Source organism: Cupressus sempervirens, chromosome 8, assembly GCF_028749045.1.
Source record: "Cupressus sempervirens isolate cs-2001-9-10 chromosome 8, ASM2874904v1, whole genome shotgun sequence".
Classification (NCBI taxonomy): domain Eukaryota; kingdom Viridiplantae; phylum Streptophyta; class Pinopsida; order Cupressales; family Cupressaceae; genus Cupressus; species Cupressus sempervirens.
The window spans coordinates 263,303,551-263,328,632 of record NC_143125.1 but is presented as its reverse complement, the minus strand read 5'-3'; the positions used below and the strand labels follow the sequence as shown (position 1 = coordinate 263,328,632).

At 34.4% G+C, this 25,082-nt stretch overlaps 1 protein-coding gene across 1 annotated transcript in view; it reads right to left on the bottom strand.

The window, feature by feature from the left end:
- The window catches only part of LOC149542465 (regulator of nonsense transcripts UPF2), a 196,650-nt gene that overhangs the window by 79,163 nt on the left and 92,405 nt on the right, over positions 1–25,082 (bottom strand). Inside the window, exons 7-11 of the mRNA XM_089797407.1 lie at positions 22,952–23,128; positions 22,710–22,794; positions 2,655–2,951; positions 2,340–2,537; positions 1,975–2,076 (exon numbers count right to left, since the gene is read on the bottom strand). Coding sequence (XP_089653533.1) covers positions 1,975–2,076; positions 2,340–2,537; positions 2,655–2,951; positions 22,710–22,794; positions 22,952–23,128 — 859 coding nt within the window. The remainder of the gene's footprint in view (positions 1–1,974; positions 2,077–2,339; positions 2,538–2,654; positions 2,952–22,709; positions 22,795–22,951; positions 23,129–25,082) is intronic.

The window sequence follows — 25,082 nt, the reverse complement described above, 5'->3', positions numbered from 1 at the left end:
AATCATTTTTCTAGCATCCAAAATTGACTTCCAATTTAATTTCACTATCAAAAAATTTCTCTCTTCACCAAAAAAAATCAAGATTTTCCAAAACAATTAAATCTAAAAATTTCATTTTGAAAATGCTCAAGATTATACAATTACCTCCAATTTTCAAAATCCGTCTAAGTCCAAAAATTTGCAAATTTATCCTGCCAAATATTGTTCTAACCATCAAAAAAAAAAAAAAGTTGTCTTTGAGATTTGTTTGGCCCAAGGATAAAATTACATGTTCTGGAAAATCAAGTTTCGTACCGGGTGGAAAAATAAATCCAACCACATCCCTCTTGGCCCGAAGGCGTCCAAAGTGTAAAATTTTCAAATCGAAAACTTTTGGACAACTCCGAAAACTCACTAAGGCGACCCAGAAAAAAGGGGTCCCCAAAAGTTTGGGGTGATGATAAGAAGACTTCACAACACGAGAGATTAAAAAGTCAGGCCCTTTCACTTTGTGGAGTACAGTGATCAACTTCATCTCATTAAAGGTGGAATCATACTCTCAGTTGGCCAGAATCCACAAATACCTTAGAGATTAATCATTGCCAACTACCTAAATCTATTGCACATATGAAATCTAAAACGTAAATAGTAAACACAATATAAGCACGCAGTCATGTTAGAACAACAATTCTGCTGGAACTGATGAACTGAGCTGAATACTCTTCCACACAACTATCTGTATATCTATGTTTCAAAAGTACCCCAGTTGTAAGGCATATGAACATTATGATGTGATATCTGAGTCAGGAAGATAATTTTCCATATACAAGTCCTACATTGAGTTTCACAATAGTATAATTTTAAAATAGAGTGAGCAGCTCCAAAATAACATCAGTCCTCAACATTTAAAATCTTATGATGTCATGCATACTTCATATATCAATGTCTTTGATGCTTTATTAGACTCTAGGTAGTTGTATTTACATTTGTAGCTCAAATATGTATTACTGGTGCACAGCTGTTTGATCACTTTTGCCATAAACTCTCAAATTGAAGTGATTGCTGACCCGAAATAAACCACAATTGATCAAACCTCAGTTTCGAGACGCTTGTGTGAAATACTACACCAATTAATTTACAGAGAAATAACTATTCACGGATAAAACAATGCAATAATTGAAGAAAGTCCATTCAGCATCCCCATATTTTTCTTCCACAGAAATCACATCTCTCTTTACAACAGTTTAATGTATTTGTTTTAGTGTGTTAAGCTGTTAAGGAAATTCTCCATGAAATGTTTTATTATAATTTATGATCAATTTTTGGATTTTGTACAATATCAAAATGTGATTATTTTCATGAGTACATTATTTAACATACTACTTAGGCTGATCTTCATCTGCTTTAGTAATGTTAATAGCTTAAGGCTAATTGAATATACAGCAACATTGTGTATAAGAAGATCAAAACAAAGTTAATATTCAAAAGCTCAAGCCATGCCATCAAAGAAAAAAATGATTCAGAACAACACAAGGTACTCATAGCCACATAAAGAAATCCTTGTGTTCTACTAATCCCATTCTTTTTAAGCCAGTCCATGTTTGGGTATTAGAGAAAGCAACAAGATGACACTTGGAAAATTCTCCAAAATCATAGGAACAACAGATATGAAACACAGCAGAAGCCTAATTTATCCACTGGTGAGAAATAATATTTGAACTCTAGGATCCACCCTACCTTTAACATGACAATTCAATTCCTTTGTAGATCAAACAACCAAATATTTTGATTATTTACTTCTAAGCATTAAATCATACTTGTGGCGGCAGATACAGTATTGGTATAATGACCAGCATAGTTTGAGGAAACTGTACTGTAACAGAGTGTACTTACATAGCCGTGAATACCTTCAACAGCTAAATACCTGACTGTATTTCTAAAAGGAGTCTTTAGGATACGAAAAATACTTATATACAGAAAATAGTGACCACTCACCTTCAAACAGCTGAATACAAGACTTGCTGAAGCAACTTTGAACTTTGCCAATTCCCCAATGAACCTTATATTTCTAATCTTTGTTTCAATATTCATTTGATCCTGCACAAGCAAAAAAGTAGAAATTTGCTAATAAAGAAGATGCTTTTGTGAGCAACATGAAAGACAGAAATACACTACAGCTTGATTTCTTCAAGAATTTGTTAATGATATCAAAGTAGTACCCTACTTTGTACCTTTAATTATATGCAAGATATATTCAAACACTGTGCAACTTAGTGGGCAACAAACACCAAACAGACTATTCAACATGATGCAACACCACCAGCCGAGCATACAAAGAGTTATAACAAAAACAGAAGTACCTTCTTATTTATTAAGAAGTTAAACTCCTCTTCCAGCAGCTGTAAAAGCATTGAAGCTACATCTTTCATGCAAGTTGACAATGTTGCCACCATTCTTGAATAGTACGGCAACAATACTAATGATGTCCGAGGGACATTGAACAATGCTCGGACAAGCTTTTTCCGATTACTTTTTGAATTGAGATAACAGAAGTCTACCTGCATCAAAATCAGAGAAAAATGAAAATAAATAAATAAATATTGCTAACCCATACAGGGTTGTATAATGGTTTAGAAATTCTATCAACCTTATGTAATGAAAACCATGTCCCTTACCGTTAACTGATCAATAAGATCACGACTGACACAACCTGGAAGTCTTTGCAGCAGAGTATCTAAATTGGGACCATCAAGACTTTTGACTTTATCCTTCTCACTTTCTTTTTCTCCTTTCTTGTCAGCCTCTCTTTCCTTCCACTTTTCCTTTTCCATGTCTTTTCCTCTTTCCTTATCTTCTTTTTCTCTGGACTTATCATCAGATGTACCCTCTCCTTTTGAGGTTTCACTGTCTTGAATCACATCTGTAGTTTCTGTAACAGACAAATGACCTTGCTCTGATTCAAATAATATTTCCTGTGCCCATAGTAGATTATAGGGTCAAAAACAAAATTAGAGCATTGGTTATGATCATCAAGGTTTCTAGTGCACATTAAACTTTCACATGCACATGAAGTCTAGATACTCTATGTTGTAGCATTTAAAAAATAAATAAATCAATGAATAAATAGTTTGTAATGCACAAAAAGGCTACAAAAGTTCTTTGTTGGACAAATCACTAAACATGAGAATGTAAAAGATTTATATGAACGATCCCGAAATAAGTTAACAAAGAACAACCAGTAACACTTCTTCAAGAATGCTGCCTTCAAAGTAAAACTTATGCTGTTTCTGATTTTTGCTAGTGGAGAACACCACGATTTTAGTTTAGCTACCCATGCTACACAAATGTTCAAGTGTATGTAAGTGTTCTTCCAAATCACAGGCAGATTTTGCAATCAAAATGAGATCACCCGCATAAAGGAGCAGCCATATTACAAGTTTACCCAATTGATAAACCCTCACCATTTGCATGTTTAACCATTCTTCAAGTTTGTCAATATATAAACCATTCTAAAAGATTTATATATGCCAGCTGAAGTTCTAACTTTGACTTTGACCTCTTCATACATCTGATGGACAGCAGCTCTATGGTGTATAGGAATCCCAAGTTATTTCATTCTATGTCATAGCATGTCTCTAGGGACCACATCAAAAGCCTTTCAAAATCAACAAAAACAGCAAAAGACTTCAACTTTATTCTCCCATCCTTTTCTGATCATGTGTCTCAAAGTAATACAGTGATCAATTGTCAAATGCTTAGGTCTAAAACGAGCTTGCCCTTTTCTACATTTATGCTTCTCTTCTGCCCAACTGCTAGTTCTATTTTCAACCATGCTGCCAAAAAAGTTTTGCAAACAAAGGGATAATCATTATCGTCCTATAATTAGAGGGGTTATACCATTATCAACATCGCCACTTCTAGAAAGAGGTATTCCTAAACTAGTTGTAATCCTTGGTGAACCCTTGTTGACTGATATCATTGAAGATTATTGTTATATGTGGTGCAAGCACCTTCAAGCCCCGCTTGAGATATTCTACTTGACACTCACCCAAATCTTTTGCTTTACCACCCCTCAACTTTTTAATAGCCATCTAAAGCTCCTGTATAGTGAAAAGATTACTCATATTGTTGATCAAGGGTGGTGCGTCCACCTCACAATCTTGCTCATAAAGTTGTATAGCATAATCAAACCACAGAGTAGCTGTGATATTATTTTCAGTCTGCTTCAAATCACATGGCCTGTTTTTTCCTTTTCCAAATCTGTTTGTAAGCTTTTATGCTAAAGTTATCTTTATTAGTATCTCATAGATTTTTCCTAGCCATTTTACACTCACTTCATACTGGCAACATGGAAAGAGCAAAATGGAAAAGCCAACGTGAAATAATAGTGTGTTTGGAGGCTTCATAATGAGCCATTTTACTGTTAGAACCAAAAATAATAATAAATGTAATTTTTATAGTTTTGGGCCCACTTTATAACCTGGATGCTGTGGGTTCTCATGGGTCTACACGGTTCCCACTTTATAAATTGATAAAAACTTTCATATTTTGGAGTTTATTCTGCAAATTTGTTGTTTTTAGATTTTAGTTTTTTCATCCACAAAAATGGCTTCCAGCAGGTACTAAACAATGTGCACCGATATTACTAAGGTAATGTACAATATTTTTACCATGTAATTAAACTCACTACAATTATCTCTAAAGCTAGGAAATAATAATATGAACATTTTCACACAAATTATGTATTTGTGAGGGGCGGGCACCAAAAACCACGGCAAAAGTAAAGGCACCATGAGTCCTGGGATATGATGGCAATGCTGCAAAAAAAATTAAAAGTAGGTCTTGTATTCAAGTGATTTGGGTTTTTCCCATTGCTCTTTCCAAAACCCTTTAGTGTGAAGAAGAATCAAGATGGGGAACCTTATAATGGACTTCAAAAACAATATCAAGCATTGTGTTTATCCAAAGAAGCAATGCGATCCCATTTTTTACTCAGGGCACCATTCATTTTTAGGCATTCTAACACTTCACAGACTTGCCTGCCTGGTCCTTTGGTCCATGTTAATTCGACAGTGCAGTAAATGCAACTATACTCTCATCTTGCTCCACTAGCTGAAACTCCTAATTAAATTAAGAGGGTGAATGTCTCATTTAAACATATAATCTCCTGTTGTAGCTTTGCAAGATATCTTGAAAGAATTTATGATAATCCCATTACCCAATAACAATTTCCCAACTTGATTGGTCCCCGTGTTTAAATATGTTAAAATAAGCATACTAAGTTGCTGAATCATAGATTTTTCAGGAAATCCTGGGTATGAAAAGAATTTCCTGAAAAATTCCATGATTCAGCAGCTTAAGATGCCAAAATGTTTAGAGATTCTAGTCTGATCCTTCTGATATTGAAACCTGAAATCAAATTAGAGTATCATGTTTGAAATTTTGAAATTTGTAATGGTTGTGTGTGTGTGTAAAGAGAGAGAGAGAGAGAGAGAGAGAGAGAGAGAGAGAGAGAGAGAGAGTTTCTGAATCATGGGATTTTTGGGGAATCCTGGATATGCAATGTCCCGGAATCTGACTTTGGAACAAATGTATTTTGGGTGTGTCTGGAATTCATATTGTTAGAGGCCAAAATGTTAAGTGATTCTAGTTTGATCTTTTTGATATTGAAACCTGAACTCAAATTAGAGCATTCTGTTTCAAAATCTGAAATTTATTATGGTTTTTCTAAACACACATAAACACAGATATATATATATATATATATATATATATATATATATATATATATATATATATATATATATATATATATATTTGTATGGATGTACCATACTGGTGTTTCGTACCCACGTACATGTTCCCACTCCCATACCCCATTCGGCAACTTAATAATTATGTAATGTTTTTATGCTGAAGGTATTTCATATATGAAATGTACCAGCTGAGTTTTCAAATCAATGGTTGAGAATATCAGAGAGCTCTGGAATACGATTGAAATATTGTTGGCCGTCTGATTTTAGACAATGTCTTTCCCTATTCGCATTTATTTGGCCACTCAATTCCTTGAGATGAACGAGCTGAGAAGAACCTTTCCAGCCACAAACAAGATGAGTGAATAGATCTCGTCCATTCATCGTTCTCTACTATTTCTCAATTTTGTTTCTGACTATTTCTCCCATGATACGACAATTCTTCTGCATCTCCAATGGATAATTGTTGGGAGCCTTGATCCAATTGCTCATTCAAATTATTAAATCCGCTCATAATGTTCAATTCATTTACATTTGTGTTAACAGAGTCTTGAGAAGCGTAGTGAAATGCTCTTTTCTAAGACGGAAGCAATTTTTTAACGGAAGTCATAATATGTTGAAAGCATGGGTCAGAGCTCCCGAGAGAGAAGCCTAGAATTTGGCAAAATTTATTTAGAACTGGTTGCGGCAGAGGACATCTCTGATGGGAAGAATGGTGTTCATTGTCTTGATCATTTCAAAAACCCCAAGGCTTTTGAAAGTGCATGAACCAAATTATTGAAGGAGCTTTGTACAAAAACTAGAATGAGAACCTTCCAAGCACTTTGTCATCTCTATCCTTACATAAGATTTTCACAATTCATGAGAAATCGAGGCATTCTAGAGCATTTCACCTCAAATTATGCAAAGCAGTTGTACATTGTTGACTTTTCTTAGATAAAGGCATGTAGTGGCCGCCATTAATGGAAGTCATAGGGGCAGAAAACCCTAAAACTACCTAGAAAGTAGACCCTTCCTAAACAAGGGGCCTCTAAATTTAGCAAGTGCAACAACCAAAGTTATGTATCCTAAACCATCTTTTATTTTTAGAACAAAACCTCTATGTTGCCGAAACTAGGCATGTAGACTATTTGACAGAATGTGGACAATCCTCTATAGGTGAAAAATGGCCAATACTTTATGATACTAGTGTGGTCATCTTCTCTGGGAAGAACTTTAGGCTATGGGGGAACATACTAACATACTATTTGGAAACTAACTTTTAATAATTATTTTGAAGAAAATTCCACCAAAATATTGGCGAATAATTCATGTCTTATGCTCTCCTTCCACATATCTTCAGTGTACACATTGCACACCAAGATGCAATTCCTGGTTATAATGCTCATTTAGTTAGGATCTTCCATTTCATATTCATGGTGAAGTAAAGGATGACTTGACATTGTAATTTCCCAAATAAAGTGAAAGCAAGGATCATATCACTGATTTTAGATCAAGAACTGCCTTGACTCTTAACTAGTAATACCAAATGGTGTGTATAACTTTTTTAAGACAATATAAAACTTCAATTGAATATTGCCGTAAAGGATTGTTGCACTATTATACAAAAAGGTACACCCTTATAGTTACCTTATAATCAACATGTGGATCTTGTCGTGTAATGGTTTATATATCATCTTGTGTTGATAGGACTACATGACATTAATGCCCAAGGATCAATAATAGATTTATCTCCCTTCTCTGTAATCAGGTTCAATAATGTTGCTTGCTTCCTTAGAAAAAGTTTCCTCAAAATACAATTAACTAGATTTTCCATTTTGCAATTCACATAATCAATATCCAAGAAAATTTATCTCAATCCTTCATCTACTTCCCATTTCTGGGCTGCTAAAACTGCTGGAACCACATTCGCTTGATATGAATAAGGTGGATTACCTGCTAAAACGTCACCAAACAATCCTTGGAAATTTCCTGTACTTAGGTATTTAAGGACACAAAAAACCAAAGAAACTCAGTAAGGAAATGGCATTTCCAACATAACAAATATCTGTGAATTGCTAGGGATCCAATCCTCCATTACCAAGCAAACTTGTTACTAATTATAGTCAGTACATACCCCCCAACATGTGTCACTAGCTGATTTTAGTGATAGCTATCACAAGTGAAGTGCTTCTGAATGCTTCTGTAATGGTATTTTCAAAGTATTTCGAATGGTAGTTGGATAGATATTAAGAATGATGTAGTGCTATGTTGGATCAATATGAAATTTTTCATAATGTGCCAATTTACAACTACTACTTGTCTTTCCATCAAAGTCAATCAGTTATGTTTCAAAACTTAATCCTGTTTGTAGCTCGGCAGACTAGTAGATTCTTCTTTCAAACAAAATAGCCAACTGTAAAGGATCAAGGTACCACATAGTGGTGTATATGAATTTTATTCAAATCAAGATTTGTAGAGCATTATCTGTTCCTGTGATAAAAAAGTCATTAGTGGTAGCAGAGGGAATTAAAATGAGTGACCCAACCTATGTTCAATGGCACAAGACTAATATTCTACATGAAGAGGATTCCATGGTGGCAATATCAGGCGATTTGTGGTAGGGCATGTCTTAAACTGCAAGGAACATCCAATCAAACAATCAGAAGCTTTTACCAGCAAAATTCATTTGAGGTGAGTGATCTGGAAATGTAACGGTGGCAAGATGTAACAAATCATGGGACAGATGAGAAAGTTAGAAATTGCAGAGGATAAAAACTAAAATGCACAACCACACTTGCTCAGCGACAGAGACCACTAAGATGCATGAGAAGAAAGAAACCATCAACCAAGGTCATCAAGGTTGAATGACAGGGCAAATTTCAAATAACAGGATGAAACAAAGCACATGGAAAAATAGCAATGTCAGTTAATAACAAGAAATCATACAAAACCAATTCTTCATCAGTGTTTCACTAAGAATCATGTGATTTAATTAGTGAGGCAGCACTCATGAATGGAAAATTGGAAATTATGTATGGGACTTCACTGGCTTGCGAACTGGTTACAGAAGTTGTTTCCAATGGTTTGTGATTTGTTTTTCAAGTGCTGCTTGGTGTTTCATTCACAAATTCAAATAATTGTAATAGAACACATTTGGCAATCATACTGTAATATCCCCATCTAGTAATGAAATTTAATATTAAATTGCAATAGAAATGAAATATAAAATAAATAATTAATAAACAAAAAACAAATATTAAAATATATATTGAACAATTACTATGACTTATGTGAAGGAAATAAATATTGGTCAATAACATTATCAGAAACAACATATACGATTCACATGTATTCGAAAGAGAATAACAATCACTGCCTTCACATAGCCATATTCAACTACTCGACATTAGACTAAGATAAGAGTATACACACTGTGCTTAATATTAGTGATTGGTCTATGAAGTGTAATTATCATAATAATGATATGATTATGAAGTAATACTGATTTGTGACTGCAAACAAGATGACAGATGATAATAACGTAATTTACAACAACAAATCAGATTTTGTAACCAAAAGAGCCAAGAGCAAATGAATGCACTGTCCAACTCAATTCACTTGCAGCTCCTAAAATCACCTTCCTAAGGGTGATAACCAATCGGTGAAAACCATATGGAAAGGTTATCCAATTGCAGGCAAATACGATACAATAGCCAACAAAGGTAGTCTTCAATATACAACATAAATGTTAACAACCCTGATAAAATCAACGATAATTACCTAAGTCGCAAGGTTCTAATTCGAATTCAACTTCGTCAATCATTAAATTCGGATGAAATTTGGCAAGGATAAAAATTCGGAAAAAATTCAACATTCAGTTAACCTTTTATAAATTTATTAATTTGTTTATATAAGTAATATATCCACAAAATTGTCAATATCGGTGAAAGTAAGGAGGCAAATCCATGTCAAATACCATCTCCTAGCATGCAGAACAATATGACACACTATTCGCGAGGAAAGAATGTTTAGTCAGAGTGATCGAATCATTTTAATTATCACTAGGCTGGTGTGAGTAATACTATTGACTCTTCCATTTTTATCACTAACGAGGCAGTAATAGAAGTGTAAATAACATTCAGCTATAACAATTCAATTAGAAGCATTAATCAAGACGATTGACTGTGATGAGTCAATCATTATTAATTAGTTAGCAAGTGATGTTTATGATATTTTATATTATTTGTAAGTGAAGAGGAATGCGGTTAGTCCCAAAGAGGCAACAATTAATCTAGAAAAGATGTCACCTTTGGATTGCAACTCATTGTCCTCCTCCAGCCAGTATATAAAGTAGAAATAGAAATTGATTTAAGGGGAAGTCAGGAAAGGAAAAATGGGAATGAATATGGGGAATTCAATGAAAGAAATAAAAATATAATATCGCTGGCAAGAAGCAGCGAAGTAATACTGATCACAGAAATATTATTTCTGAATCTTCCTAGCATAATGAACTAGTATATGGTCAAATATATATATGACTGAATTAAATAATTGGAAGATCAAACAATCTATAATACATGTCTAAAAGATCAAATATATCTGAACTATAAGAATTATTTAATACATATAAGTAGTATATATGTTAATCATATTGAGATCAGAATTGTAAATTCATAATAATAGAACAGCAACAATTAATTAGTATATAGTTATACCTTCTCATATATACACTCAGTCCTACAACTATTTTACTCTGAGAAGGGAAGACAGTGGTGTATCAAAGGAAGGGCTTGTCTAAATCCAAGCAATGGCTAACAGTCCCAAGATAGGGTAGGGGTCAATGAGCCTGTGCATCTTCTAGGCATAGTTCCAAGATAGGCTAAGGGCCTGGATCTGTAATCTTTGAGGGAGCCCATTGCAATTTAAGTGCCTTGATTATACACCTAATCCTTCTCTGAGCAAGTTGGAATAGAAATAAGGTCAGTATAGATATCCATATATATACATAAATAACTTAGTTGGATTAAATAATCATCCTTTATACTTCCATTAAATTATTGTATCTTTACCCATTTGGCTTGGACATAAATGTTAGAATAGGGGGAGATTACATATACGGCCTTGATGAAGTCCTCAAATGTATTGCATAGATGTTATGCGATACACGTACTATAGTGTTCAACGCAATGGATTTATACAATTACTTAGGATATCCAAAATATGTAATATCAAATTTGTCTCGTGGAAGAATTAGTTTGAAAGATTGGCAACAAGATTTGATGCATGAACCACTAGATGTTAATTGTTTCTATAAAGCGGTGTTAGATTCAAATCAACACAATTGTTGGCAAAGTCTCATTGGATGTTAGGGTCCTCAATATTTTTCAAAAGGATTGATCAAGTTTAAGAGTGATAATATGTTTAACAACATAGAATGACAAATGATGTTCATATGCAAAATGGTAGTTTTGGCAATGGCTGTTTTCAGCAGTTGTTATTTTGAGTCATGGTTATTGTTAGTTTGAATCCCTAAAATCTATTAATGTGTAAATAATCTATGTTGCAAGATCCGCAGCCTGCAGGTCTATCTACCGATGTCATTTGGGTGTGCCAAGGTGCACGACAAATGGGACCACTTCTTATATTTAAAAAGTAGTTTTTTAACCCCTATACCCTAAAACAGCCCTCTGTGGGAACTACCAAAACGAAAACAAATTATTTTCCCTTTTATTTTGCTCTCACATATATTCTCTCCATTTTGGCATTTTGAAAGGAGGTGATTATATTTAGTAATTGTAATGAATTTAATTTGAATCATGAACATGCGCTTAGATGATATGGCTTATTTGAATATTTCTCAACTATCAATTGGTTTTCAATATTTATCTTTGGAATATCGAAAGTGTGTGAACTGCAATTGTTGTAATGCCCCCATTTTTGAGTTGTAGCATGTTACATCCCAAATTTTGCCCTAATTTTTAATTTGATCATAACTGTTGGTTTAACAAATTATTTCTTTCCTAATCATGTGAAATGAGTTAGTTATTTATATACGTTGTATCAACTGTTAACAAATTATTTCTCTTCTTGATCATGGGAAACGAGTTAGTTAATTATATACGTTGTACCAACTGATAACAAATTATATCCTTTCATGATCATGTGAAATGAGTTAGTTATTATAGACGTTGAAGAAATAACCAGTAACCTATAACTGTTGTTAGATGTTTAGTAGTTGTTTGATTTGAATTATCGATCATATATTTTTGAATTAACGTGTTGGCGAGAATGTTTTGCTTGGGTGATTGCACGATAAGACTGAAGAGAGGGGAAGCATTGCTAAACGGGATCATCAGAATGGGATGATCGTTTGGGTTCAGTCATCAGGATGGGCAGGTATGACCTAAGACTCCCTTGGAAAGGATACGAGGACTTGACCACAGGTTACATTTGTTACAAGATTCAAGAATTGGCAGATTAACGGATTTCCGAATGATTGATTGATTAACAGAGAACCAAATGTGTTCCTTATAAAGAATTACAAGCAACGTAGACTGAAGACAAAATGAGAAAACAAAACTAAAGACAAGATAGGAAACATTCCTATCTAGACTGAAAGACGAACTACAGACAAGTAGTTGATCATTATAGAAAGTATAAGATATTATCTTAATACCCTCCCTTAATGGTCAACGTACGGATGTTGAAACAGTCTGGGATAACTGAAACCCTCCCTAGATCTACAGAATGCTGAAACCAAGAAGTTTTGCCAGAAAAGTGCTATGACTCAAAATAGATTACAAACTTCGTTTTTGTGGAACAAACGATAAAACCCAGAATCTCACGCAACCTTGCGTATTACAGAAATGATTTTTGAGGAGAAAATCAACAAACCTAGAAAAACAAAAACAAATTCAGAATGCAAAAAATGCAGCTTCACCTTGATCAGGAAGCTTGACAACTTGTGCTGCTGGCTGGGAAGCATTTTGCCTTGCTTGGGCAGCCAAACATTTTCGGCACTCAAACTTCATATGGCCATTGAATCGTAGGCTGCCCTCCAACATAAGATTAGTCAAAGATGCCATTTCGAAGAATTCAGGTACAAACTTCAATACTGAAATTCAACAAGCATGGATTTCAAAGCAAATTCCTAGCTGACCCAAGAAAAATTGACAGGTAACCAAAAGCACTGATACAAATTCCAGAAAGAATTTGAAGTCGGATTTCAAATCCGTGGGCTCGAAAATTGAGGCACGAAAAACAAGGCACCCACAAAAAATTGATGAAGACCCATTTGAGATATCGAAAAACCCACCAAGAATATGTATTCACAAAAATTCCGACCCCAAAAATTAGGGTCTCGAGCATAAAATCCAATCGACGGCCATGGAGGTCAAAAAGGCAAAAAATGGTGTTTTCAATCCAAAAAACTATCCGATTCTGATCAAAATAAAAGCGTTTTTGTCTGAGACAGCATTTTCTCCCTTAAAAACGTTGCCCGTGATCTCAGAAAAACACGAGCCATTTGCAAAGCCGTTTGAAAAAAAAAAAGGGGTTTTGAATGACGCCTTTCAATTGCAGACTTAGGCCGACCATCCACAGGGAGCAACTGTGGCTTTGGAGGAGGAAATCACAGTCGGAAAGCATGATTTTGTAGACGAAAAATAGACCCCAAGAAAAAATGTGATTTTCCAGTCTCGAATCCGTGATTTGCAGATAAGTTTGAAACACGTAAATGTGTGTTCCTCAAAACTCAATCTCAGAAACCCTAGCCTGAGATTGTGATCTGATTTGGATTTCTCTAGACAGAAAACCCTATGCGGGTTTTTGGAGAAATAAACTGAAAAAATTTAAACAAATAATTTCAAGAAGAAATTATAAATTTTTCTGAAGAAATTTAAGTATTAGCTCTGATACCATGTTACAAGATTCAAGAATTAGCAGATTAACGGATTTCTAGATGATTGATTGATTAACAGAGGAACAAATGTGTTCCTTATAATGAATTACAAGGACGTTGTTTCTAAAAGAAACAACATAGACTGAAGACAAAATTAGAAACAAAACTGAAGACAAGATAGGAAACATTCCTATCTAGACTGAAAGACAAACTACAGACAAGTACTTGATCATTATAGAAAGTATAAGATATTATCTTAATAACATTATAGGACCACATAAGCTATTAGGAAAAACAATACAATAAAAACATAAAATAGTCTAAATTAAATATAATTCATACTTTTAAAGATTTATTATTGAATTTTTTCTTATTTTATCATTATAATAAACACTTAAATATGAACACATGTATATAAAAATGAAATGGCACCAATAAATTATAATAAAATAATCTAATGATGTCACCTCATCCTTATACACACATGAATGTATACAAAAGCATATTATATTAATAAAATAAGTTCATAACCTTTCAACTTCTCCTTATTTCTTTTCCCTCCTCATTTCTCCTCTTTTCAAATCGAAATAAGTTTTGAATTCGATGGGATATCTTGGAAAACCGAAAGTAGCCAAAGAGTCACGGCTAGCCTTTAAGGCAAGCTATGAACCAACCAAGACGCATCATCTTTTCCATGACTGATATGATTCTTCCAAAAACTTTCCATTCTGTTTTGCATAACCAAGTATTCTAATCATCCATTACTCCATCATTATTCTGCTTTCCGTGAACCTAGTCTCACACCTGCAAGCGTGGTGATTGCCGACAGCAGTACCGGCTGAGGACGGGAGGAGTTCATTGCCATTTGGTATTTGGCCAAGAACACAGATCATCTTTTATATCGTATTCCATATTATTGATGTCTTTATCTCTGAACTCTGGACCGACTGCAGTCAGCTTATGATATGCTATGTATGTAAAGAAATTGAACATTGTCTTGTTATTTAGAAGAGAAACCATCCATCCATCAGTAGTAATGTAAAAGGGAACCATCGTGTAATCTAATCTCACAAGTTACCATCATTGGATTATAAACCAAATGCATAAGCACCCGCATTACTCTGCCAATACTCTATTGCAACTCTTGAGTTATTGAGATCATTAATTTTACCTCTGTATTTTGGTAATATCTTTTGGGATCGAATTGTAACTATAAATAGTGCTGATAACAATTTTTCATAACCATGATGTTATAATGATCAGAATATTAATGGAATTATTATCACTGAGGAATTCACCAGCAAGAAGCCATGAAATGGTGAAGAGGTGTATCAAAACATCAGAAAGCTCAAACACCAAGGACTTCACCAGCAAAGAAGCCATAAAGGTGAAGAGGTGTAATTTAAATAGAATGGTTATAATCTTTCAAGCACCTAGGATTCACCGGCAAAGAAGCAACGAACAGTGAAGAGGTGGAGATAACCTGCAAGAATCAAGAACGAAATCAGATATAAATATGTAATGAAAACACATAATAGCTCATGCATGTCCTAACAATGGAATCTGTTGTCGAGTGGTGGAGATCGGGTTTACGAACCCAAATTGAAATCCTTCACTAAGGTAGTTATAGGCATATGTGCCAATCATGAGATCTTTTTGTTTGTCCATAGGCATCAGTTATATAGGTATAACTAATGGGACACTCAAACTACTGGGTAGCCCGGATGGCTAGACTTAAGAACATCCCAAGCTCGATCCCAAGGTAGGTAGGGTCGTTCTATTTAGTTAGGATATGTGGGGATAAGTATGGTTCGAGGTTGGGAGGTTAAGCCTATGTCAATGCTTCTCCTCTCACCAATGTCGAGGCTTGAACAACATGAAAAAGGGATTCCTCCATTATCTTTGTATGTCTCTTTTGCACTTTTACCTTTAAATTCATAGAAGAATGAATAGATAGTTTAGTTTTCTAATAGCATAAATTGAATGGATGTACTAGTTGATATAGAAGATAGACGTTACTTTATTTTCAGCTGAACATGTTATCAGTTAGTGATGTTTAAAATGTTAGTAATGTATTCATTTATTTATTTCATTATATCCGCTGAATATGAATTACAGTTAGAATAGAAAATAGTTATTTTATCCTAGTTAAATTTAGTTAATGGAAGTTATTGTTATGTGAAATGGAAACAATTACTTATTAAATCAGATTATTAGGTGTTTTATATTGGTTATGAAATTTCGTTTGTTACATGACAGATTTGATGGATTCAGTCTATTATTGGGTCCTTGTAGGGTGATATTGGTGTTTAGACAACTTTGTTGTGGAGCTACTAGGCTCTCCAGTGGCCTATAGTGGGTTTTGGCTCTATTTGAGGTACTTACTATTTATAGTCTAAGTTACTAATTCGTCTAGGTATTTCCCGGATTCCAAATCAAAAGCGAATGGATACAGGATTCTCTCAGAAGCCTTGTGGAAGCTGGTCGGAAGCCAGCCACAAGTTTCCAGATGCATTTGGAATGAGGCTTCCAAAATCCAAATGCATTCAGAAGCCTGTGGTTGGCTTCCAACCAGCTTCCACAAGGATTCAGAGAGAATCCCGCATCCATTCACTTCTGATTTGAAATCCGGGCATGGCTTCCAAATGCATCCAAAAGCCTATGGTTGGCTTCCATCCAGCTTCCACAGGGCTTTCGGGTGTATCTGAGAGCACATACGGGCCTAGCGGCCAAAAACTTAAGTTGCCCAACATGCATGTGCTTAAATTGATTCTTATTAGGTTGTTTTTTGCTATGAAACATTAAAACGCCCTAAAGGTGAATGTTGGAGCATTCACAACTCATTTTGGAACTTTATTTGCACCTACATCCACTTCTCATTTGGCCTCTAGTTTGCATTGCCATTGTGAAGCCAAGTTTAGCATTTGTGAATCCTTATGATTCAAAGTCTAATGCATATTAGTTGATTGAATCTTCAATCATTAACTAAGTTTTTATTTTGTTGGAATCTTGAACATGACCTATTTGAACTTATTGTCTAAGACTAAACTCTAATGTTGGACAAGCACATATTGATATATCATATGAATTTTGAAATATCTTGAATTTTGATAAAGGGTGAAGTATCATAGTCATACTATCAAATGATTTGTTTTCGTATATTTCTTGCATTTCTTTGCATATATTATATGTATATTATATATAAATTTATTTATTTATTTATTTATACGTTTCCTCCGCATCTGCATCCAAAAAATAAAAGTTCCCCGCCTCCCAGATCCACTTCTGGAATCCGCACCAAATCGGTAACTTAGTTTATAGTAAGTCAACAATTGGTTCCGATGAGCTCAAATGAGTTAGAGTTGAGTGATGCTCTCAGTTTTTGTTTTTGGCTTCTAGATTGGGGTCCAAGAATATTAAGAGGGAGCATCTGTTTTTAGTAAATCGCCCCGTCAAGTTCACTCAACGTCTTTCATCATCAAAATCACTCATGTGTTGATGGATTTGATTTTGATGCATCTTCAATCATTTTTGCAAGATGAGTGAATTATAATTATTATTCAACTAAATATGTTGAGGTTGTAATTTTTGTTTGTGTTGTATATTGGCCACCCTAGTGTCATTATGTTGAGGTTGCAATTTTTGTTTGTGTTGTATATTTGCCACCTTAGTGTCACAACTCGTTGGAACCGGATTGAAAAGTTTTAAATCATGGGCACAAGAAACAATGACCTTGTGGATCAGAATATGACAATACGGTTGAAAAGGTCATTTTTGGAGCCAAAGGGAATTAATAAATTGTACTTTCCAATTATGTGTCTAAGTATAAAGCAAAGGGGTTTTTAAGTGATAGGTGTCTTGAAGAAACCATCTGTATAAAGAGAACATGATTATATGGGGGGGGGGGGGGGGAGAATTAGTATATTAACAACTTTTGCCAATTTAAAACTTCTATCCAATTAATTACTTTAAACACTAAAATCGACAATTATGCACTTGAACTCAATAACACAATTTTTACATGGAAAACCAATGCGGGAGAAAACCACGGCAAATAAATGCTTTCTTATATAAATGTTCTTTTACAAAGTTTTGTACGCTCCAACCTACTAGAGGCTAAAACCTCTATGTTTATTAGCATCAACTCACTAGAAGCTCCAACTACTAGAGGCTACAACCTCTATGTTTATGAGCATCGACTCACTGGAAGCTCCAACTTCCACACTTCGTAGGCTCGGACCTATTGGAAGCTCCAACTCCCCCTGCTATCTTTGTGAGCACCGACCCACTGCAAACAAACTGTCTCTCCACCTTTGCATTTTTGCTTACTTAACTGAAGATGGATATTTTTATTGCACACATTACTCTTCTTATCTTTGTTTTAATTTATATACTCTTCTTTCTTCCTAAAGTCAGCCAATATAGCTTCACTCTATGCCTCACTCTTCCTTATATATCCTATCATATAAAATTCTAATTATTAAATATCTTTCATTTACACTTTTACTTTGCTTTCTTTATATGTATATATATCAGATTCAAAATATGAATATATAAGTATTTTATTTACTTTTCTTTTTTTATTCTTCTCAACTTGTAACTGCTCACTTTCTTTTCTTTTTCTTTTACTCATTTCTTCTTATTTCACACATCTTCTCTTCCACTTCTTTTTCTTCTGCTTCTTTACACCTGACTTCTCATATCACACATCTATTTTTGCAAACGATTCATTCCTTTATTTATATATGATTATACATGGAAACATGACTTTTTAAAAGAAGACATCTCTTAACACAGCTTTTCATTTTAATTAATCTCTTTCAATTTGACTGCTTCTTAACCAATTACCTTATATGTTTAATTGACTAGCAATCTGTGTGTCCTCTATTTTTTTGTGTTGCCGTGAAACATCTAGACATGGTTCCTTTCGTAAATTTCCATCGCTGTATTGAAATGAACAGATGACCTTCAATATCGAGCTATTTAATATCCACGCAAAGGGCCACGTAAGTATCCAGCAAACACACGTTGGCATATCATATCTCTGACTTCCATTGCATATATTAATCTATTGTTGGAGGACCTTGGAATATCAAATCACTATTAAAATAATTTAATAGTTCTTTGTTTATTTTCTAAATGAAACGATGACAAGTTATGAATCGACACCATCTTTAGCATATCATGGCTGCATCTGATTTACAAGGATATTGTCTTCTTTGTTTGTAACATTTTCGGCATCCTTAATACCATTAAGTTTATTTCATTTGGTTAAGGAAGTATATTATGTATGCTCTTAACAAAATCGTTTACATTTAGGGCATTGCTTCTGTATTATTAACGCTGACTTTCTCTATGGCTCAGGACCTTCGATTCAAATGCTACCTGTGTACACTTAACACTGCTGACTTGGAAACCATGGTGACTCGCCTTTAGTCAACCCACAATGTGGCTGTGCATTGTTGTTATATATATTCAAGTCATTGTCGCTGAAGAAGTTGCTTCTTGACTCTTATCTTCACCCATCTTATTTTTCTTCCTTGCTATAGCCAAATATATTTCACGTTGATAATTCTCCACAGATATCTGATCCTTATCGACCCAGGCTACTCCAAAAACATTTCATGCTTGTATATCTATCGTTGTTCTTCAAGACTCAAACAACAACATCCCAATGAGATGATACAGATTACTGCTATTGTCTGTCAAAAAGATGTCATACCAAGCTGCTCCCGATAGTTGTTGTCTTATATTAATATCACTGTATTTACTTGCAGGTTCCTTAAGAAAACATACGTACGATACATTTCTTTTATTTTGTCCCCTTCACCAGATACATGATGCCACTGCCCTAGGCTCGGTGATCATCCCAAACAGCTACTGTATATTATTTGGTGCTGAATTCAAACCTCCATTAATGTCTTTCATACACTGACTCAATTTATATATACTTCCATGTTGGCTTCTGTTAATGTCATCATCTCACCTTTCCAAACTCATGAATTAATTCAATACTAATATTCAAGCTGACAACAGTTCTGATCCAAAATCACACCTTGGTAATTTGTATTTGTATAATGCTACTTGGCCTTTGACTTCTTTTGGTTTCCAGCACATAATATTATTAGGCTGTCAATGTTTGACTTGCTTGTTAATATCACTGTATCACAGTTATGCATTCACACCATTGTCCACTGTTTGAACACTCATTTAGATTATAGGTATCACTGTAACTCGGTTTCTTTCTAAACTATGAACTTTGTTGTGTCTTGATATTCTAGACATATCAACCCCTTGAATGCCTTTGACATCAGTGACAATATTCCATCACTTTATTTATTATAAAAACAATGCTTTGTGAGAAGTGAATTCATTCTTGTCTATTGCTTTGATACATTTCTTGGTAAGGGTTTGAGTTTGTGAATTTCTTGATAACTGATTCCCCTTGAATTGTGCATCGCTTGCTGTTGTTGTAAACCAATAGAACCAGTGTTCTAAATCTGATCTGAGCATTCAATTTGTTGTTGTTGTTGTATAGCAAATTGAATTGATGTTCTAGAGTGAATTAGTCATCTACATTTGCAGCCTTCTAGTCTGTGATCCGTGTTTCGGGAAGGCAAATTTGTGTTGTAGGGCATCTACAAATTGGCACCTATTACTTCTGCAGATTGGCATGGGGTTTTTCTTTCAGCAGTTAGTGTTGAAGGCCAGGCAGTGGTCATCCAAGGTGCCTGCGATTGCATACAGGAGAAATTTCCAATTGTTCGCAATTATCATCATTTGTTTGCTGCAATTCGTTTTGTCAAAATCAGCATACTTTTTTATTTATAAATTCCTTGGGCATAAGATAATAAATTACAGCATTGGTTTACGGCTTTTGCACAGTTATTATTTGTAATTCCTTTCCATAGTACTTCAGCATTTTACATTTGAAAAAAAAATTAAAAGAACATAATTCCTTACCAAAACACGCAGAAAAATTAAGTTTTACCAGCAGTGCTAGTGTATAGTTGTCTCCTTACAAAACAATTTGTGATACAAGTAACAGGCAGCGTTACTAATAGTGTTAAAGAATATTTTATATATGCTGAAGCAAAGTTCTCTTAGTTCTGAGACGGGTTTTGAGCAATTTTTGCATGATGTTCTGACTTTTTATGAAGTGAGAAGGTGGACTGTGATGAGAGGACATATAAATGTTACATGTTACTGAAGACAATGCTAAATATATAGGTGGCTGGTGATGTATTCAGGTTGCTAATTCTTGTGTGAAGACTGGTGCAAAGACAGAAAGCTATCGAGCATCTATGAACTCTTAAGAACAGAGGGAGTGTTTTGTTTCGAAGTTGAAGGATTGAAAGAATAGCAGTACATTTAGTTCGCAAAATAATATGTCTACGCTGTTATACCTGTGACCTTTGTTGAATCTTTTCTCCATATGCTGATGGTTGTAGCCATTAAGTTTTGTTTCTGTGGTTAGTGATAGGGGTTGGAGCCTCAGTTTTGAATCTGCTGTGACAAGAGTTGTAGATCTTTTGTACTGGGTTATAGCCCATTGCTGATTGTTTAGTGAACCATGGTTTTTGGCCAAAAGGATTTCCAAGTGATAAATTTTGTGTCAGTCTTAAATAATTTCTTGTGAATCTGTTATTAAAAAATTTAAAATACTGCTTCACCCCCTCCCCCTCTCAGTATTTTCTGCGTTTTCAAGGAACCTTTATATGGTATATATATCATATGTGTCTGCTAATAATAGTGACATTAGAGTTATGTATCAGTCATCTTGTGTTACATATATGCTAGCATATTCCTTAATCACTCACTAACATGTTAAGAGGATAGGTTAGTTTTATTTGGGAGAGATGGAGTAGATGAGGTAACGACATATATCATGAAACCTTGATGGAACCAAGTATCGTCTGTGTTGTTATCCCCAATTACTGATATTGTATTTAGATTAGTTGTTTCATCCATGAATAAATTATCAATTTGGTGCTTGTATCCAAGGCACAATCATATGCAGGTAGTCACTTCATTGATGAAAACCACCAAAGAAATATTCTGCAGTATTAATATTGCATATCTTGTTTATAGTTTAATATCTAGTGTCAATTTAGCCTATAGTGTTTTGATTTTTAAGTTTGGTTCAAATCTCAGTAGCTTCCTCTTATAACTTGACGAGAGATTTATCATCACACACTGCTCTGTTTTGAGCTGTCTGGAAAAGGCAAATTAAAATTCTAACATAAAAGTTTAAAGCCTTTAGTTTTCCAAGTAAATCAATTAATTAAAAAATCTACCGCAGTATATTAATGATATTGATCTTCTATCATATTGCAAATCAAAATTGCAAATAAAGAACATTAAAGGTAAATTATGCAGTTGCCAGTTATGGAAAAGAATTGTATAAAATAAGTTTCTTCTCAAAAATCAAAGTCCCTCATAGGAAATGTCAAATATATAATATTCACTACATTTGTCATAAAGATTGAATGCTGAAACACTTGATGCAAATGGTATCTTACAAGGGTCAACAATAACTGTTGAATACACATTGAAGATGCAAATATTAGAACATTTACAGTTTTCCTATGGTTGAACTGAGATGTAGATTTAGTATTCTGCCTGTTATTTTTTTCAGTTCTACATTAATATTCTATTATTCTGCTATATATAGGTTAATTTCCAGAATGTGGAAGACAAATTATTTGGTTCCTACTTATCGAAAGGAATGACAACACTGTGCTGGTTTCCCTTAATCTGTTGCCTCCAATCTATTGACGTGGTAAATGCCAAATATTCTATATTGCCATACTTGTTGCGTAAGCGGAAAGCTGAAAACATTTAGGTAATGGGTACCTTACAAAGTTTGGAATGGTAATTCGATGCATAATAGGAATGTAATATATCTCACATGTATTTTGTGTGTTCTATTAATTGCCTCATAACATGCTACATTAATATGCTATTTCATTGCAAATAAAGATTTAAGCAACAAAATTTAGAAACCATTTTTATTGCATCCTTTTTATATGACTACCTATGTACTCGTAGAGAATGACAACTGTGTAATATTGCATTCAGAGGAAGAACAATACCTGCTGTTGTTCAGGAGTCTTGTGAGATTGCTCATTAGTCTTATTAGGTTCTGCCTCTCCAAGCAACACTGCAGGGACAAAGGCTCTAGAAAAGGACGCCTCATGAGTTCCACTTGTCATCATATAGATGTTAAAATAAGAAATCAACATTACAATGATGTGTGTGCTATTTTGGATTACTGTACAGATCAGCTAACATTTAAAAAATATGAGAGAAGAATCCAGAGGCAAAATAATGATACCTAAGATCTGGTAAGCTTTCATAGAATGCCTTAGTCTCTTCATCATCCCAAACAGGTTCAGGATTCGAAGCATCCTTTGTAGTTGCAACTGAAGATCCATCTTCAGCAGTGGTAACCCTAGTAGTGTGGCCATCCTCTGGCATCACAGGAGGCTTGATGTCCAGTGCTTCAGCCAAACTGCAAAAAACATAATCAAAGATCTGAGAGTATGATTGTTAAGAACTTGACTAAACCAAGTACACGATGGAAGGCTAGACATGCAATTAATATAATAACATTTCAGGTTCCGGCAACAATCAAATTCGAAAAAAGCTCACATGAAAAACTTTCCCTGAAATTCAAATTGACATCAGCTCTAGATCAGGTTAACCATTATAACCTAGACCATTTAGATGTTCACTGTTTTGACTAAATAACTGCTATTCTTGGAACTAGAATTATAAACTGTTAAACTTATTGAAACATTGCTGGCATTGATTGTCACTCATGTCAAAACCTTCACACCAACACTATGGCAGTAACAGTTGGTTGTTGGCAATTCTGGATATTCCTGTTGGTTGTCAGTCATGCAACATGAGTTTCTGTTATGTACAGGACAGGTTCAGTACAAACACTTTTTAGGTTTCTGGTGTTCCATGGCAAGTGTACATTGTTCTATGCATGGTTATTCGATCTGGTGCGAATGCTTTACAGCGGCTTGTGTTACATGGAATGTTCTACAAGTTCTTGGTGACTGCTACGGCTGCAATGTTATTCTAGGTATTTTAGATATCTGGACAATCGTGCAGTTAATCAGATGTCTTTTGTTTATCAGCTACTCACATTGTGGGTAGGTCTTATCAAGATTTATCTATCAGCGGTTTCCAATATTTCATTGTTCATCTATTAGACTTGGTTGTGATGTTTAGATGTCCTTGGCAACTATAATAAACATTGTGATATATTACGTTTGACCTATCATTGGTCACGTTGTAGCGTGCAGATAAGTATTCTTAAGTGTGTCATTAATTTAGGATCCATGTTATGCATTAAAATGTAAATGAAATATCTTTTGCTTTGGGGCCACCACACACGTTTGTTATGAGCTGACACATATATGAGCAGATATCCATACATATAAAGAAGATCTTTTGTATCTGAGAGGTGAGTGTGTGTTGGTGCATAGTGTGTGAATCTATGGTAGCGATGTATATGACTCTTGAGCAGAAATATTTGAGGCAGCAATCAGAAAATCGAGAAGAGGCTTACATATCGATAGCAGTGGACCAAACAATTGCATATGAAGAAGAATTTATCATACATATCTATCGATGGTTATGGTAACAGGGCTTAATCGCTCAATCGTTCATGCATAGTCAGATGTGATTCTATCAGTTCATATTTTATTATATATAATTTTGATATTTGTATTGTATAAGGGTAGTTAGCTCGATAAAGGGTGATCCAACTGGTAGAGAGCAACTTGAAGTGTGTGGGAATAACTAATCAAATTAGGAAGTACAAAGCAAGGCACAAGGAAGTCAGTCAGGAACTAAAGGAATATAAAGACAAAATTGCAGATCTGGAATGAGAATTAAAAGAATTGAACTGGAAATTGCAATGCAAGAATGGAAATAAACTGAAGAAGACTTCAAGTTCAAAAAGATTATTAAGAAGAGTTCAAAACAAAATGAGAACCAGAATCAGTACTGAAGAAGTTGAGGTCAGAAGCAAATGCATGTGAAAGCAGTACTATCTTGAATCAATTAATAATTATGTAGAAAGATCACAAGGATAAAGAACATATAGGATTTACTGGTGAATGTTCAAATCAGAATGACAAACGTACGAGAAGATAACTGAAGATGATACAAAGGTTGAAGTGACAAGTGGGGTAAAGAATTAAAATGCATCTACAGAAGGCCTTCAGTAAGACAACCGGGTGCTCAACAGTATTTATCATTCAATGTTGGTTGTTATATCTGCAAGAGTTTTGGTCATAAGGTAGTAAATTGCGAGTTAGTGCAAGAATTAAGTTTCATATCAAGAAAGGGTGAATACAATGAATAATGTTTTTCATGGAAACTGTTATGTATGTCAAAAGGCTAGTCAATGCAGATTTAAAGTTCAATGAGCAAGCTATGGTAAAAGG